Here is a 16010-nt window from a genome sequence, read left to right as displayed (position 1 = left end):
ACTCCATTGTTCTATGATCCTATGATAGACTCATGAAAAAAATAAACAACTGAGTAATGCCCACTGTTTTTAAAAATTAGGTAGTCTTCAGTTTAAGGAAATAGATTTCCTGGTTTTCATCTCTGCAGTTATGCTAAGAAAACTGGTGCACTCATACTGGTCATGGTATTTAACCAGCATCAGCTGATAAGGACATAGTTTCTACAGTCATGACTATAGACCTCCTTCCGTCATATGTAATATTGTGGTGCTTTGTTTCTCTGTATGATAATATGGATTATTTTGGTTCTGAGAAATGGTACAGCAGAGCATCTAAGAACAAGGGTCCTAGACTATCTGCATTCATTTCCTGGTGCCACAAGATTATGTGAATGTGGGCAAGTTATTTAACTTCTGTGCCTCAGTTTCCTTATCAATAAAATGGGGATAATAGTACTGGCCAGGTGTGGTAGCTCATGTCTGTAGTCCCAGAATTTTGAGAGGTCCAGGCAAAGGGATCACTTGAGGCCAAGAGTTTGAGACCAGCCTGAGCAACACAGAGAGACCCCCGTCTCTACAAAAATAAAATAAAATAAAACCAATTAGCCAGGTACTGTGGCATGTGCCTGTAGTCCCAGATACTCGGGAGGCTGGGGCAGGAGGATGGTTTAGCCCAGGAGGTCGAACCTTCAGTGAGCCATGACTGTGCCACTGCACTCCAGCTTAGGCAACACAGTGACACCCGGTCTCAATAAAAATAAATAAATTTTTTAAAAATAATAGTACCTACCTCACAGTGTTATTGAGAGGATTATGCAAATTAATACATCTAAATGCAGCCAGGCATGGTGGCTCACGCCTGTAATCCCAGCACTTTGAGAGGTCAAGGTGGGTGGATCACGAGGTCAGGAGTTTGAGATCAGCCTGATCAACATGGTGAAACCCCATCTCCACTAAAAATACAAAAATTAGCCGGGCATGGTGGCACGTTTCTGTAATCCCAGCTACTCAGGAGGCTGAGGCAGAAGAATCACTTGAACCCGGGAGGCAGAGGGTGCAGTGTGCCAAGACTGTGCCATTGCACTCCAGCCTAGGCGACAGAGTGAGACTCTGTCTAAAAAAAAAATAAAAATAAATAAAAAATAAAAAAATAGAAATCTAAATGCATGGAACTGTGTCCCTGGCACACAGTAAGGATTCCATGAGGACTGGCTGTAGAAGCACGTGTCAGACAGCTCCAGCACTAGCCTTGCTTGCTGTGCATCACATTCAGTCCCTGTGACATAACACCGTTGCTGTGTATTATGCTTCTGGTGATGGATCTCAAGGGATTTTTCTCTTTAAAACTCCAGTTTTAAAGATGTTTAATCACGACTTAGGCACAGTGGAGAATGGCCAAACCACAGTTTAGGGAATGGGATTAAGAAACGTCAGTACTTTCACATGATGAAACATTTGAACAATTGCTGAAAGATGATGAATAAGGTAAAACTCAGAGAATTAAATTATTTTAGACCTTCTGAAAAAGCTGTAATTTCTAGCCTCAGCAAATTTCCTTTTTTTTGAGACAGAGTCTCACTCTGTTGCCCAGGTTGGAGTGCAGTGGTGCGATCTCGGCTCACTGCAACGTCAGTCGCTTGGGTTCAAGCCAAATTTCCATTCTTAAATGGCTGTAGAAGCAATATCACCCATTAAAGAAAAGACTGATGTTTTAAGTGGAACCTAGAAAGTACAAAGGATTTAGAAACACACTAGAGGAAATGAGTTGCTCTGGCTGAGAAAAATGTTTTTGAATCAGAGAAACTCTAAGAATGTGTATATATAAGGGTAGAGCCTGAAGATGTGGCTCTTATAAGAGTTTTAATTATGTTGCACCATTTACACCTGAAAAGACTATCTTAAAACATCCCCTTTCTCCCCTTTCTGGATGGAAACCATATGTGGAGACAAATAGGAGGTTATGTTTTGCAAAATCATGAGCCTGGAAAGCTGTAATACTTCACAGAAACAAATCTAATGGTCAAAATAGAACATGATACTGAAGAACCCCATTGTACTGGGCTTGTGTGCTTGGAAGCTCCATTGTGTTTGTGGTCCAGGTCAACACACTGGGACAAAATGAGTGTGAAGTGCCCTTTCATCAGTAATCATCTGCACACAAAACATGCACCTCTTTTCCTCCCCATTTGATAGAAAGGTTACACAGAAAATGAGTACACAACTCTTTTGTTACTGTTCAGACAGCAGATGCGGGGTCTGCTCTTTAGATGCCTAGGTTAGAAATGGAGGCAGCGAGGAAGGGAGTGGGGGACGGTTTCACATGCATATGCCATGATATTTGCTGGCTTTAATGGACCATATTTGAGTGCTTACTGTGATAACTTCAAACAAAATAAAATAAAATCTCCATTTAATGAAGAGCTTCATATTCAACATTGTATTCAATCAAAAAATTACTAAAATTAGAGCATGTTTCTAGTACAATTAACATCCCTTGCACTCACAATAAAATATTCAATAACTGGCCATTTTGCCTGTTGAGGAGGTGAATAAAAGCATTGCTATTAATCATTTAGCTGTTATTTATTTGTCACTTCATTTTAAGTAGGCAGTTAAATTGAAACTGCACATGTTATTATTGATTTAGGTTTAATTTAATCCTTTTAAACAGAATAATTATTCCCAATTTATATGCCATTAAATCTTTTATGCATATGAACAGCAAATTCAATTTTTGTTTAAGTGTAAAGTTTTTAATGCTTCTTTAAAGAACTATAAAACTGATCATTGCTTCCAAGGATTTCTGAATTCTATGCTCGCCTTAATCTTCTTATCAACAGCTTTTAAGTAAATAAAATGAAATAAATCCGAAAGATTAAAAATTCACTTTTGTAAATATGAAATAAAACGGTTCCACAAATATACTGAAATGCTTTGTGAAGGTTATTTGCAATCCAGAAAATTTTATTTAATGCAGGCATTTATTTTGCTAAGAATTTAAGCGTTTGAATAGAAAAAAGGATGATTTAATGAAATGAAGGTCAAAGACTGTCTATAGAAACACACTAAAGGGGCTGGATTGTTATTTAGTGAATTTTATTTATAAAAATACACAATTTGGATAATTCCAACTGAAGTGCTTTTTTTTCTTTGATAACAGATTTGTGACTGCAAAACACCAGATATTTCTCCTGGGTTCTTAATGGTACCAGTCTTGATTCAAGAACAATCTGTGAGTTAAATGAAAATTATCTAAAGAAGACATGTTTGTAATTGCAATGTAAAATTCTAGTACCTCACTTCTATTAAGATTATGTCATGTGAAACCAAGGCTGCATCTTCACAAGGGAAATGCTGTATGACACAGTATTCAGAAACATAATTCCTCTCATTCAATGAGAGTTTACAGTGCTCATGCCAGACATTTTCTAAGGAAGGCTCGAGTGTTTTTTTTCATTCTCCAAAATAATAGCTAAGAGACAGAGACCTAGATTTATAAAATGTGCAGGTTCTTACACTTTCTTTAGGTAGAGTTTCTTCTTCTTCTTTTTATGTTTTCTGTTTTGTTTTGCTTTTTGGTTGCTTTTTGAGATGGAGTCTTGCTCCATCCCGGAGTGCAATGGCGCCATCTTAGCTTACTGCAACTTCCGCCTCCTGGGTTCAAGCGATTCCTGTGCCTAAGCCTCCTAAATAGCTGGGATTACAGGCCCGGCTAATTTTCATTTTTAGTAGAGACGGGGTTTCACTATATTGGCCAGGCTGGTCTCGAACTTCTGACCTCAAATGATCCGCCCGCCTCAGCCTCCCAAAGTGCTGGGATTATAAACGTAAGCCACCATGCCCGGCCAAGTTTCTTATATTTTAAATGCCAGATTTAGCAGCATTAAAATTGCAAGGCAGCTGTGATATCATAAGAAGGCAATGGAGTGGTCTTGACACCTGGGTTCTAGTCCAAGTGTTGCCACTAACCAGTCATGTGAGCTTGGGCAAGTCTTTCCACCACTCTAGGTCTTGGGTTCCTCCTCTGTACAATAAATAAAGGGAATGGGCTGACCTTTCTGAGCCCTAACAATTCTAATAATCCATTACTTTATTAGTTGGATTGGGTCTATCCGGCAAAACCTAGCAATATATGGAAGTGTTGGGAAAATCATTTATTTTTAATTCCATATATTAAAAAATTACATTAAAGTTTTCTATATTTTCAAACTTGTCAGGGAGTAGAAATAAATGAAAAGGCAAAGGTCATGAATTAAAGCATCCCTTTAGGAATTTTGTTACAATCTTCTTGATCCTCTTGATAAACTCACAGCTTTGTATGTCATTTAAATTTGAATAAATCACACTCTGTGAGGTTTTGAACTCATGTATGTACTTATTTTAACACAATAATGCATCCTAGTTTTGAAATAACCTAGAAAGGAACTAGTGGTTGTCTCCGGGGGCAACAAGCCTCAGGAGTCACTATGGCGTTAGCATTTCTGGCGGGGACTCAGCCTTTAATAGCCACAATTCATGCCCATGCACACCCTTTACTTCCCTCTATGACTGCTCATCTGTTACGATGGCACCGTGCCTGCTCTGAGGAGCGTGTCGGGGTTTAACTAAAGCATAGTTTGTGAGTAAATGAATGAACAGAAAACAGAAATGACTAATACCTGCAACAAAAAGTCACTCCTCTGATATAACTATTCCCATGTGATCAGAAACAAATAAGTGCTAGTAGCGACTCCCAGAGTACTGCATGGAAACTTCTAGAACATGGCAGGTAGTGTAATGTATTGGAAGAGGATGACAAAACAATGGCCTGAAATTGAAAATCTAATAAAAGGCAACAGAAAATAATGTGGATGAATGTTGCTAGAAATCAATGGGAATGAAAGTTGACTCCTGAAAGCTCCTAGAATGTTCTCAATAGTCCTAGCATATTAGACCTAACTTCAGATGCTTCTTTAATCTCCTACCCAGTACGAAAAACATCTCTACACCACCTATGGAGAGGCGGTAGTCTAGTCTCAGCCTAAATATTCCCGATGCATTCTACAAAACAGCCTGAGAAATTTGGGGGAAATGAAAATCCTGAGTTTTGGTCTTCCCTAAGTCTTTCTCTACCTGTGGTATCTTTTGGTTATCCAGTGCCACTCTTCAAGTCCTAGAAGTCATCATTCAATACTTCACCTGGCTTTCGTATTATTAATCAGAAACAACACACATGAAAGCAGCTGAGATTAACAATTATATACAACAATAAAAATGCAGATTATTGTCCGGGCGCGGTGGCTCACGCCTGTAATCCCAGCACTTTGGGTGGCCGAGGTGGGCAGTTCACGAGGTCAGGAGATCAAGACCATCCCGGCTAACACGGTGAAATCCTGTCTCTACTAAAAATACAAAAAATTAGCCAGGTATGGTGGCATGTGCCTGTAGTCCCAGTTACTCGGGAGGCTGAGGCAGGAGAATTGCTTGAACCCGGGAGGTGGAGGTTGCAGTGAGCCAAGATCGTCCCACTGCACTTCAGCCTGGGCGACAGTGCAAGACTCCATTTCAAAAAAAAAAAAAAAATTGCAGATTATTAGGAGCCCCTTTTTTTCACTTTCAGACAATTCTGAATACTCAGTTTAGTAATTCCTCATGTGCCTATCTCCCTCCTATTAATTTCTAATACAAGGTGGTTTCTTAGACAGAATATGGGCCCTTTTGTGGAGGTTATGGTCTGAGGTGATCAGAGAGGAAAGCACTGCAGACCTCACTGCATGAAAACATTTGTTTCCCAGGACAAGTGCGGAAGAATATGGCTACCATGAACTCCCAGCCCAAAGGAAAATATAATTAATGTCTATCTACTCTAAGGACACAATATCCTCTAAAAATGTTTATTACTTTCCTAAAGCTTATCATTTTACATGCATATTTACTCTGGCCTCAGTTTAATCTGTATTGAAATTGTCATAGTTTTAATTTTTACTAGATAGTGAAATAGAATCCTTTATCAGCTCAATCCTTGATTACCTATCTAGATACGTGTAATTAGTGGCTCAGACTTTGGCGTTTGGAGAGAGGTCAATTTAATTTCCGGTTCTACTATCTAGTAACTACATATACCTATGCAGCTCTCAGATCCTCAGTTCCTTATCTGCAAAATGGGGATAATAATGCCTATCCAAGAGGCTCTTGTAAGGATAAATGAGATAAAGCAAAGAGTTTTACAAATGGTAGCTAATTATATAAATATTCCTGTTAACAAACCCTTATTAAACACACACATAAAGTACTGTATGGCTGCTCTCTGATTTTTTTTTTTTTTTTTTTTTTTTTAATATACAAGGTTTCAGAAGTCCCCAGGACTGAAGAGGTTGTTTCTAATGCTCTAGGAATTACACAGATCTCTTTCTTCGTGAGTGCTGAGTGTCATAAGGCCAGTTCTGGAGTGGGGTTTAAGGATTATCACGTGAAGATCCCCTCTCCACTCTTCATTTATTCGCTACAGTCAATGCTGCTCCAAATTCCATTAAGTAAAAGGTTTTCTCTCATCCATATACATTGAACTATGGCTTGACTTTGGTCAGATACAAGGGAATAATTGCTTTGAGGAGGTTCTAGTAACATCAAAACACAAGTGTAGGACTCAAGTGATTTGTCAGGCAGCTTTTAAAATTATTGATTATAAAAGCAAGAAGAAAGAAATTTTCCTTGGTTTTAAGGCAAGCTTTGACTGTGTGTGGTTTTTTTTTTTTTTTGGAACTACAATTCCCAGAATGCCATCTACTTTATAGAAATAAAAGCCTACTTGAATTTCATATTGAGAGTCTGAGATCAATTTCCTTGTCTCTTTCATGGCTCATAAACTACTCAGATCCAAGCAAGAGTATGCCTAGGAGAGGCTTCGAAGACTAACATGAGGCAGGCAAAGGGACCAATAATGAAACGCTCACCTGAATAATATTTTCGAGGCATTATTTGTCTAATTGCTTCCGTTCTGTTTTCCTTTTTACTGGAAAACTGGTTATCCTATAATGTTCAGTGTACGAAGCACTATATAGCCAAACAATGACTAGGGCTATAACCTATTCTAACCCGAGGGTTTATAGTTCATCATTTAAAAAGTCCAAGGCAAATCAATCTGAGGAAAACAGCGTTATTTGATGATCTCCGAATCAGAACCAAGAATCTAACCATAATTTTGATTTTTATAAGCATTATTCTTACTTTGAACTATATTAGATGGTATTTAAACTGTACTTTTGTAAGAACAAGGGTTAAAGTCAGGTCCCCGAGCACTGGACAAAAGGAAGAAAAACCCAACAACTGGGGAAATGAGGTCACTTAATGGATCCTTACCTTGGTTTCTTCATCTTAAAAACACAGACAAAAATACCTATCCATTGCAAAAGATTTTTCCTTTCCAGTGGCCCCATTTCTATAACTAAAACGACTCCCATTTATTACCTAGGAGACTATAAATCTCTTAGAGCCAGGATAAAAACAGGGTTTGGAGCCGTGGAGTCAGACTGCCTGAGTTTTCTGCTCCACCACTCACTAGATGCAACAAATGGGTATAATATAAACTTTTAAAGCCTCATTTGCAACCTTCAAAATGGGATCATGATAGCATCTACCACGGCTGCAATAAAGATTAAATGAGATAATACATGTAAAGTGTTTAGCACAAATGGGCTCATGATATGCATTCTATAAATGCTAGCTGTTGTTAGAGGAACCCTTAATCTTTGGCTTCTCTTGTTCCTTCAATCCTCGTATCTAATCTGTCACCCAACCCTATCAATTATTTCATTTATATACATAAAATTTCAGTTAAAGTTTTGTCTGAAAAACAAAAAAACAAAAAAACAAACTGGGGCCGGGAGGGGTGGCTCACACCTGTAATCCTAGCACTTTGGGAGGCTGAAGTGCACGGATTGCCTGAGCTCAGGAGTTCGAGGCCAGCCTGGGCAAAGTGGTAAGACCCATTCTCTACTAAAAGTGGAAAAAATTAGCCGGGCATTGTGGCGCACGCTACTCGGGAGGCTGAGGCATGAGAATCGTTTGAACCCGGAAGGTGCAGGTTGCAGTGAGACAAGATCGTGCCACTTCATCCTAGCCTGGGCGACAGAGCAGGACTGTCTCCAAAACAAACAAACAAACAAACAAACAAACTGGGAACATCCCAAAGTCCACCCTTGGGTGACTGAATAAATATATCATGGCACCTCCAGATACTAGAATACTATGTACCATGTCCATATGTACTATGAACATATAAATATAATCATTGCTCAGCTATCTGTGAGGGAGTGGTTCCAGGACTCCCTGTCGATACCAAAATCCAGAGATGGGCAAGTCCCTTTTATAAATTGGAGTAATATTTGTATATAGCCTATGCACATCCTCCTATATATTTTAAATTATCTCTAGATTATTTATAATACCTAACACAATGTAAATACTATGTAAATAGTTGTTATACTATATTGTTCTGGAATAAAGCCAAGAAAAAAAGTCTCTGTACATGTTTAGTACAGATTCAACCATCCATTTATTCCCCAAGTATTTTTGATCTGTGGTTGGTTGGATCCACAGATGCGAAGGCCATGGATACGGAAGACCAACTCTACAGAAAGAGACCCAAAATACACATGGGTATTTTGTTAAATGAAAATAACCAGTTGCCAAAGAGGATGTCTAAATCGATCTCATTTGGTTAAAACCATGTAAAAAGATTCTCAGGCTCACAAGTTATCAGAGAAAAGTAATTTAAATCTATAATAGGACAGGATTTTATAACCCATCAGAATGGCAGAAGTTAAAAGACAGTAATTCTGAGGACTGGTAACTTGTGGGCACTTGTGGGTAAAGTTGAAGATGTCCATCTGCCCATGAACCACAGTTCCACTCCTGGGGACTTAGACCCTAAGGAAACTCTTGCATGCATACCCAAGGAGGCATACGATGACGGGCACAGAGCATTGTCTGAAATAACGAAAACTGGAAAAAAACTAAATATTCGTCAATATTCAACCAAGACCATGTCTTAGTTCAAAAGAATGATTGTAAAATCCCAAAAACATAATATTGACTGAGCAAAATGGGCATCATACATCCATATATAGATACATATTTATCTACTAATTATAGATTACCCAAGAAATAAATGAATGGAAGATTGGTGAGAAGGATGCACACTCATGTAAGAGTATGTATTGATTACCTCTGAGGGGGAAGAAAGGGGAATGAGTTTGAGAAGGGGTACATGGAAACTTTATCTGTAATATGGTATGAATTTTAAAAATATGTCTGAAACATATATGGCAGTAAGGGTTCTACTGTATTTTTCTCTGTACTTTTTTATAGGTTAGAATTTTTGCATGATTTAAAAAAAAAAACAGCATCAGTAACAAAACAAGGACATCCTCCAAGCACAATAACCTTAGACAAGTTTCTTCATCTCTGTTAGCCTCATTTTCATTATCTGTAAAATAGGAAAAGCAACGCCTTCCCTACAGGATTGTGATGGAGAATTGAGTGAAACTAAGATAGGCTCTTAAAAAGTGATGTCATTGTTATTGTTGTCATATCCATCCAACAGTCTCTCTGTCCATTGTGTGTTTAGTCTCTAATTCAAAATGCACCAGCTTGCATAATAATCGTCCTTAAACACTGCTGCATCTCACTGCCCTCCCCAAGAACCTGTATTCTCTCTGCCTGGCTTTCCCAGCCCAGTCCAATCAAGGGTGTCTGTCTCTCTGAAGCTGTCCGGATGCCTCTTCCGCCTCTAGCACCTTGGTGACAGCTCTTATCACTTTTGCTGTGACATATCACTAAGACACTTATGAGATTGATTCAACTAAATATCCCCAGTGAAAAAAAGGGAGGGGAAGATGAAAGGAAAGAAGAAAAAGAAAGATAAGAAAGAAAGAAAAGACTCAGGACTGGGCTCTACTTCTGGTTCCCACACGAGCCCTTGCAGTGACTCTATCCTGAGGACAAGTCATGTGAGTTCTGTAAGACTCAATATCCTCATCTGTGGTAGGATGGTTACACTTCATGACCTGAAAATGTATCTTCCAATACTATGAGCACATTTTTAAGACTCCCTTATAATCAGACTCCTACTCAGTCCATTTTCCCTACACTCAAATCCTCCGCAAGCCAGCTGGGCTCCCGAAAGTGCCGCAAACATGTCACTCCCATTCTGTTCTATTATCCAGATCTTAGCTTGTTTTCAAGACCCTGCCCAAGTTCCAGGCCTTCCAATAAATTTTCCTTAATATATTTCAGCCTGAATTAAAAAAAAAAAAATCGGCCGGGCACAGTGGCTCACGCCTGTAATCCCAGCACTTTGGGAGGCCGAGGCAGGTGGATCACAAGGTCAAGAGATAGAAACCATCCTGGCCAACATGGTAAAACCCCATCTCTACTAAAAATACAAAAATTAGCTGGGTGTGGTGGCACAAGCCTGTAGTCCAAGCTACTCAGGAGGCTGAGGCAGGAGAATCGCTTGAATCCGGGGGGCGGAGGTTGCAGTGAGCTGAGATCACACCACTGCACTCCAGCCTGATGACAGAGCGAGACTCCTCCCGTACCACACACACACGCAAACAAAAACTAACACAATATAATTTATAAGGAGCCAGTCACTATTCTAAACAATTTAGATATATTTATTTTAGCCTTATGATAACTGGTTAACTATTATTATTATCCCATTTTTACTGATGAAGAAACTGAGGCACAGAAACATTAATTGGACTTGGCCAAGGTTATACAGCTAGTAAGTGGCAGAGCCACTATTTGAACCCAAATGGTCTGCCTCAGACACCATGCACTTCACCACCACACTAAAACCTCCTAATCAATAGCTTTTACCTTCTTCTGTACTCTATCATATCCTCAGTGCCTCAGTTGTAACAGAGTGGTATCACCACATTATTTTACATCCCCTTACTTTTTTTGGTAGCTCATAGCACAAGGTTAAATCCCTTAAATTCTGGTTATTAGATTAAATCTTTATATGATCATACAAGCCCTGGGAGGTAGACCTCTACTAGCTCTGAATGGGCCAAGTAAGATTCGATCCCCAATTATTTGTACTTTATTGACATTCATAGCAATCCTGTGAGATAGGCAAGTCAGGTTGTTTGACAGATGAGAAAAAGTGAGCCAAAAAAGAATTAAGTGGGTCAGGCATGGTAGCTCATGCCTGTAATCCTAGCACTTTGGGAGGCTGAAGTAGAAGGACTGCTTGAGGCTAGGAGTTCAAGACCAATCTGGCCAACATAGTGAGATCCCATCTCTATTATAAATATTTAATACTATATAAAATTTTTTAAAAAATAAAAAAAGAGTTAAGTGATTTATTCCAGATTATACACTAAACAGTAATGCCTGGACCAAATCGAGTCCACCTGACTCCACATCCTTTTCTATACCAGGCTTTCGGGAATTTCTCCCAGGTGAGGTCCTAGTCTGGAGACACTTGGAATATGGACAGGAAATAAATGGTATGAGAAATGCAAATCCCCTGATTAATACCCACTGCACTTTTTAATTTAAAAATATCTGAATATGGAAAAAAGATGGTGCCCAGCTCTCCTTGGCTGCTTGGAGACCCGTCTCACACACATGGCGCTCATTAGGGCAGCTTGCCCTTACTCTCATTTGGAATGACACCAGTAATTATTTAACTGTATATTTTACAGCCCATTATTATCTTACACAAGCCAATTCCTCACCTGTTATTGGCGCCCTGGTCCCAGGTATGGTGGTTTTGCTCGCGAGCCATCCGAGCTGCTTTTCCACTTGCTTCCTCTCCTGTCTCGTGCAGGCTTCCCCGTCGAGGGCTTTCCTCGTCTAAGCTGTCGCGCTCCATATCATCCTGGATTCGATCATCAAACTCAGAATGGGACATCATCTCTTGAGTGAGGCTTTCTGAATCAGATTCCAAGGAGTCTTTTGAAATCCGATGTAAGTCTTCTTTCTTCAAAGGTGGGTGTGTGGGCTGGACATTTAAGTTGGTATGACGGACAGGAGACTGAATAGAGAGCTTGGGAATTAGTTTACTTTTACTCATCTTGAAAAATGCAAAAAATTAACAGGGGGATACTCTTGTTGATAGGAGCAGCTGGCTGATATTTAAAGTTGTGGTTCACAAAGGCGTTACCTGAAAAAAATTTTATGTATGTTACTCTGCGACTACTGAAATCTCAATAATGTCAATGTTAAACAAATATTTAAATGAGTAAGAAAACCTTGTTCTATTATCTGCAGGCTTTTGTATGCACCCTTTTGTGTGTATAAGAAAGGTCTATTAGAAAAACAATTGTTTTTCTCTCTACAGAAACACATCTGATGTGGCGCTCATAAGCAGCCTGGGTAATCGAATGCAGTTTTATTGATGAAATAAATGGCTGCTTGGGAAGTGGATTCTATTTCTAACTTCCAATAAAGTTAGAAAAGGCTTGTTCCAGACAAACCTTGACTAAGACAAATGGTTAATTATGGACAGTACTTGGATAGCCTTATTTCAAATGCCCAGGGCAACAATATAAATATGGCCCATAGTTATTCATGGATAGAGTAAACCAGGTTCAGGGGCTATCTTTTGGAAAGTAAAGTAAGAAAAAGAGTGTGGTTTTCCATAGTTGGAACTGTAAATGGGGAAGCTGTTTTGTTCCTAGACCTATCTGGGCTGGCAACATTATTTGGAAAAGACTTTCCAGGTTGTGACTAGATAGGAACATATAATTTAGGTGGACATAAATGGAGATCAACCTCATCCAGTATTTTTTTAAAACCCATAATAACGATTAAAATTGTTCAACAATCATGCCTGTAATACCAGCACTTTGGGAGGCTGAGATGGGCAGATCACTTAAGTCCAGGAGTTCAAGACCAGCTTGGGCAACATGGTAAAGCCCCGTCTCTACAAAAAAAAAAAAAAAAAAAAAAAATTAGTGGGCATGGTGGGATGGGCCTGTAGTCACAACTACTCAGGAGAGTGCGGTAGAAGGGTCACTTGAGCCAGGCAGGCAGAGGCTGCAGCGAGCCAAGACTGTACCACTGCACTCCAGCCTGGGTAACAGAGGGAGACCCTATCAGAAAAAAATAAATAAAACTATTCAACAAAAGATTTAGTGGCCTTGTGAATTCTGCCACTGAGCGATTCAAAGTGGAGCCTGGAGGTCTACATTACGGAATGGGATGCTATCCTGGGGAAAGTTGAGTGGGTGGGAGATTGGCCTGAATTACAGCTAGGAGTTAGCTGGAGTCCCTTCCAACTCACTTATGAGTATGATTCAAGTGAATCTTCGCTGTCTCTAAGGGACATTATAAAGACCCATGGAAAGGGTGCTTTGAGTTCATATAGGACCGAACGGACATGATGTTTTTGGATTGTGCTTCCTTTCATCTCTACCTAGCATTTCTATTTTGGTCTATTTTCTATCTCACTGCCTTTATACTCATTTTTTTTTTTTCCTGTGAGTCAGGTAACAGAAACCTTTACCAGTAGAAATTAGTGTAAAATTTGTCTTAATGGCTTGCTCTTGTTCTTTTGGCAAATCCTAACTTTAATTAAATGACACAACCTAATTACTATTCCTAGGACTGCTTATAATGTTGACCTTGTTGCTAATGTTTCCAAGGAACATCATCAAATCCTCGGAGGAAAGCACCTTAACAAACAACAGGCAAAAGGGAACGTTCATATGGAAATACACATGCAGTGAGTTTTCTGTTGAATTTGAAGTCTGTGCTGTTGGTAGACTAACATAGTATTCTCTCATTTTACAGATTGGTTTGTTGTATTATTTTGTCTCTTATTTTTAAAACACACACTGCATTCTGCCTTATTATTTTAATTGTTGCTTTTTTAGGATGTGCCAAGAAAGCAGCAAATCTATCAAATACTAACACATTTTAACTAAAAGAGTTTCACATCAGTTTTACTGGAAGAGCTAAGGTCACTGAATTCGAGATCCTGACGGGCAAGCTTAGGCGTTATAGTGCAACTTAGAATTACTCTTAAAATAATTCAGCCCCTTGAACTTCGCTTCTTAAATGAAACAGGCTAAGCTTTCTTGGAATGAATAAATAATAAAACAGTAACCACAGAAGATAATTTTGTTGATGTTAGCGGATTCCTGAAGTTTGCTAAAGTATGCAAAGAGCAAAGCCGAATGCCACAAAAGCTGGGTTTTCTGTGGAGGCCTGATCTTACGAAAACATGGGGTTGAAGAAGGAACAGCTGACAGCTTGAATAAGTTAGAAAGTGGGCGCTTAAATTTAATGAATGTGGCTCCCTCCTTCCGTCCAGTGGAAAAAAAAAAAGGTTGTGCCGCTGAAATTTCTTACCAAGAGAAGTGACCAGTCTCCTGAATAAACAAGACAGGGATAGATCCCATGGCACCTAGGGACTAAGAGGCGGCCAGCTCCCCAGGGATCCCTGCAGTGGGTCTAGTCCACTAGGATGGGACAAACGAACTTCCTCCTGGAGGGGAAAAGGAACCCTGCTTGGGCTCACCAAGATGAATCGTAAAGAAAAAGGAACGAACCCTGGTTTGAAACAGGCCGGAAGCTGCCCAGTAGAGGCGTTCGGTTTGTTTTTTACCTTTGCTTGTTCCTGAGGAACAAGACCCGTCACAAGGGGCGTTTGGAGGTCCAGGAAGTGACGAGTCGGCGGGCCTGGTGCCCCGGACCGGTCCTAATTGACCGGGAACAGGGCTGCTCTGGGTGCCCGGGCGCCGAAGCCTCGGATCACAGCCCCCCAGCCCCTTGGTGCGGCCTCGCCCCCTTGTCGCTCCCCACTCCGTCCCGAAGGCTCCGGCGCCGGCTCCTCCCCAGCTTACTCGGGTGGTTTCCTGCAGTCCCTATCCCCAGTCAGCCCTTCCCGTTTCCCTCCCCGGGCGCGCCGCCCACCCCGGATCCGGGGGGCCACCGCCCGTCACCTGCCCGGCGCTCGTCCGCGGCCAAGACGCGGGCGGCCCCGCATCCTCCCGCGCCGCCGCCGCCGCCGCCGCCGCCCGGGCCCCCGCCCGCCCCGGCGCTGCCCTGGAGACCGCAGACAACACAGACGCCGGCCTCCACTTGGGCGGAGCAGGACCCGACCTAGGATCCCGCGTCCCGAACCGCACCCCTGGCCCTGGCACGGAGGCTGCAAACGGCCATAATAACGACATCGGGGCAGAGCTGGAGGAGCCCTAGCGCCCCGGGAGAGGCTGCCTCGCCGCCGAACTTCCAGCGCCGGAGGGCAGAGGCCGCCCGGGGCAGGAGATCTTTGCCACAAGTAAAACTACTAGGATACGCGAGGAACTACTACAAATCAAGAAGAAAAGGAACCCAATTAAAGAATGGGTACATGGAAAGGTATTTCACAAACACACGAGAAATCTAAATGGCCAATAAATATCTGTTTATCGAAATGGTGCTTTAATTCATTAGTAATCAGAAGATGGCCAATTAAAACCACAGCGGATAATACCACACTCACCATAAGTTGAGTGGAAAAGTCCAAAGCTGAAACGTCTGGCAGCGTCAGGTGCTAGGGAGGATGTCATGCAAAGAAGCCTCACCTGCGGGCCGACGTGAGAACCGATGCAACCAACCATTTTGGAAAATGGTTTGACATTAGCCAGGATATGTATACCTTGGGATCCAGCAATTTCACACTTAGGTATTTTCCCTAAGAAGTGAGTGCTCCTGTGCATGCAAACTGGAAATAACTGAACTATCCATCAACAATAGAATGGTTAATTAGATTATGGTATTCCCTATACTGGCCTACTACACAGCAGTGTAAATGAATGAAATACAACTACGTGTAACAATATGGAGGCATACTAAAAACACAATTTTGAACAACAAAAACCCAGAAAAAATACATACTGTATGATTTTTGTATATAAGTTAAAGACAGTCTAAATTACACTCTACAATGATTATGGCTCCATACTTAGTGGAGGAAACTATGAAAAAAAGCAAAAAAGCAATTGTTTGGGAATCACTACCCACTTAGTGATTTCCATGAAGTTTGGAGG

General features: G+C 40.7%; 1 protein-coding gene across 5 annotated transcripts in view; it reads right to left on the bottom strand.

Moving 5' to 3' along the window:
• Positions 1 to 15020, bottom strand: part of JHY (junctional cadherin complex regulator) — a 70747-nt gene extending 55727 nt beyond the window's left edge. Inside the window, exons 1-3 of one of the 5 annotated variants that reach the window (XM_077964542.1) lie at positions 14922 to 15020; positions 12815 to 12898; positions 11709 to 12136 (exon numbers count right to left, since the gene is read on the bottom strand). In XM_077964542.1, the coding sequence (XP_077820668.1) occupies positions 11709 to 12046 (338 nt within the window). In that variant the 5' untranslated portion in view covers positions 12047 to 12136; positions 12815 to 12898; positions 14922 to 15020. Of the gene's footprint in view, positions 1 to 11708; positions 12137 to 12814; positions 12899 to 14584 lie in introns of all 5 variants that reach the window. The other 4 variants (XM_077964545.1, XM_077964543.1, XM_077964546.1 and 1 more) reach the window with 4 other exon arrangements.
• Between the last annotated feature and the right edge of the window lie 990 nt (positions 15021 to 16010).

This window comes from Macaca mulatta, chromosome 14 (genome assembly GCF_049350105.2).
Source record: "Macaca mulatta isolate MMU2019108-1 chromosome 14, T2T-MMU8v2.0, whole genome shotgun sequence".
In the NCBI taxonomy this organism is placed as follows: Eukaryota; Metazoa; Chordata; class Mammalia; order Primates; family Cercopithecidae; genus Macaca; species Macaca mulatta.
The sequence above is the reverse complement of the archived record's forward strand: the minus strand, read 5'-3'. Positions and strand labels throughout refer to the sequence as shown.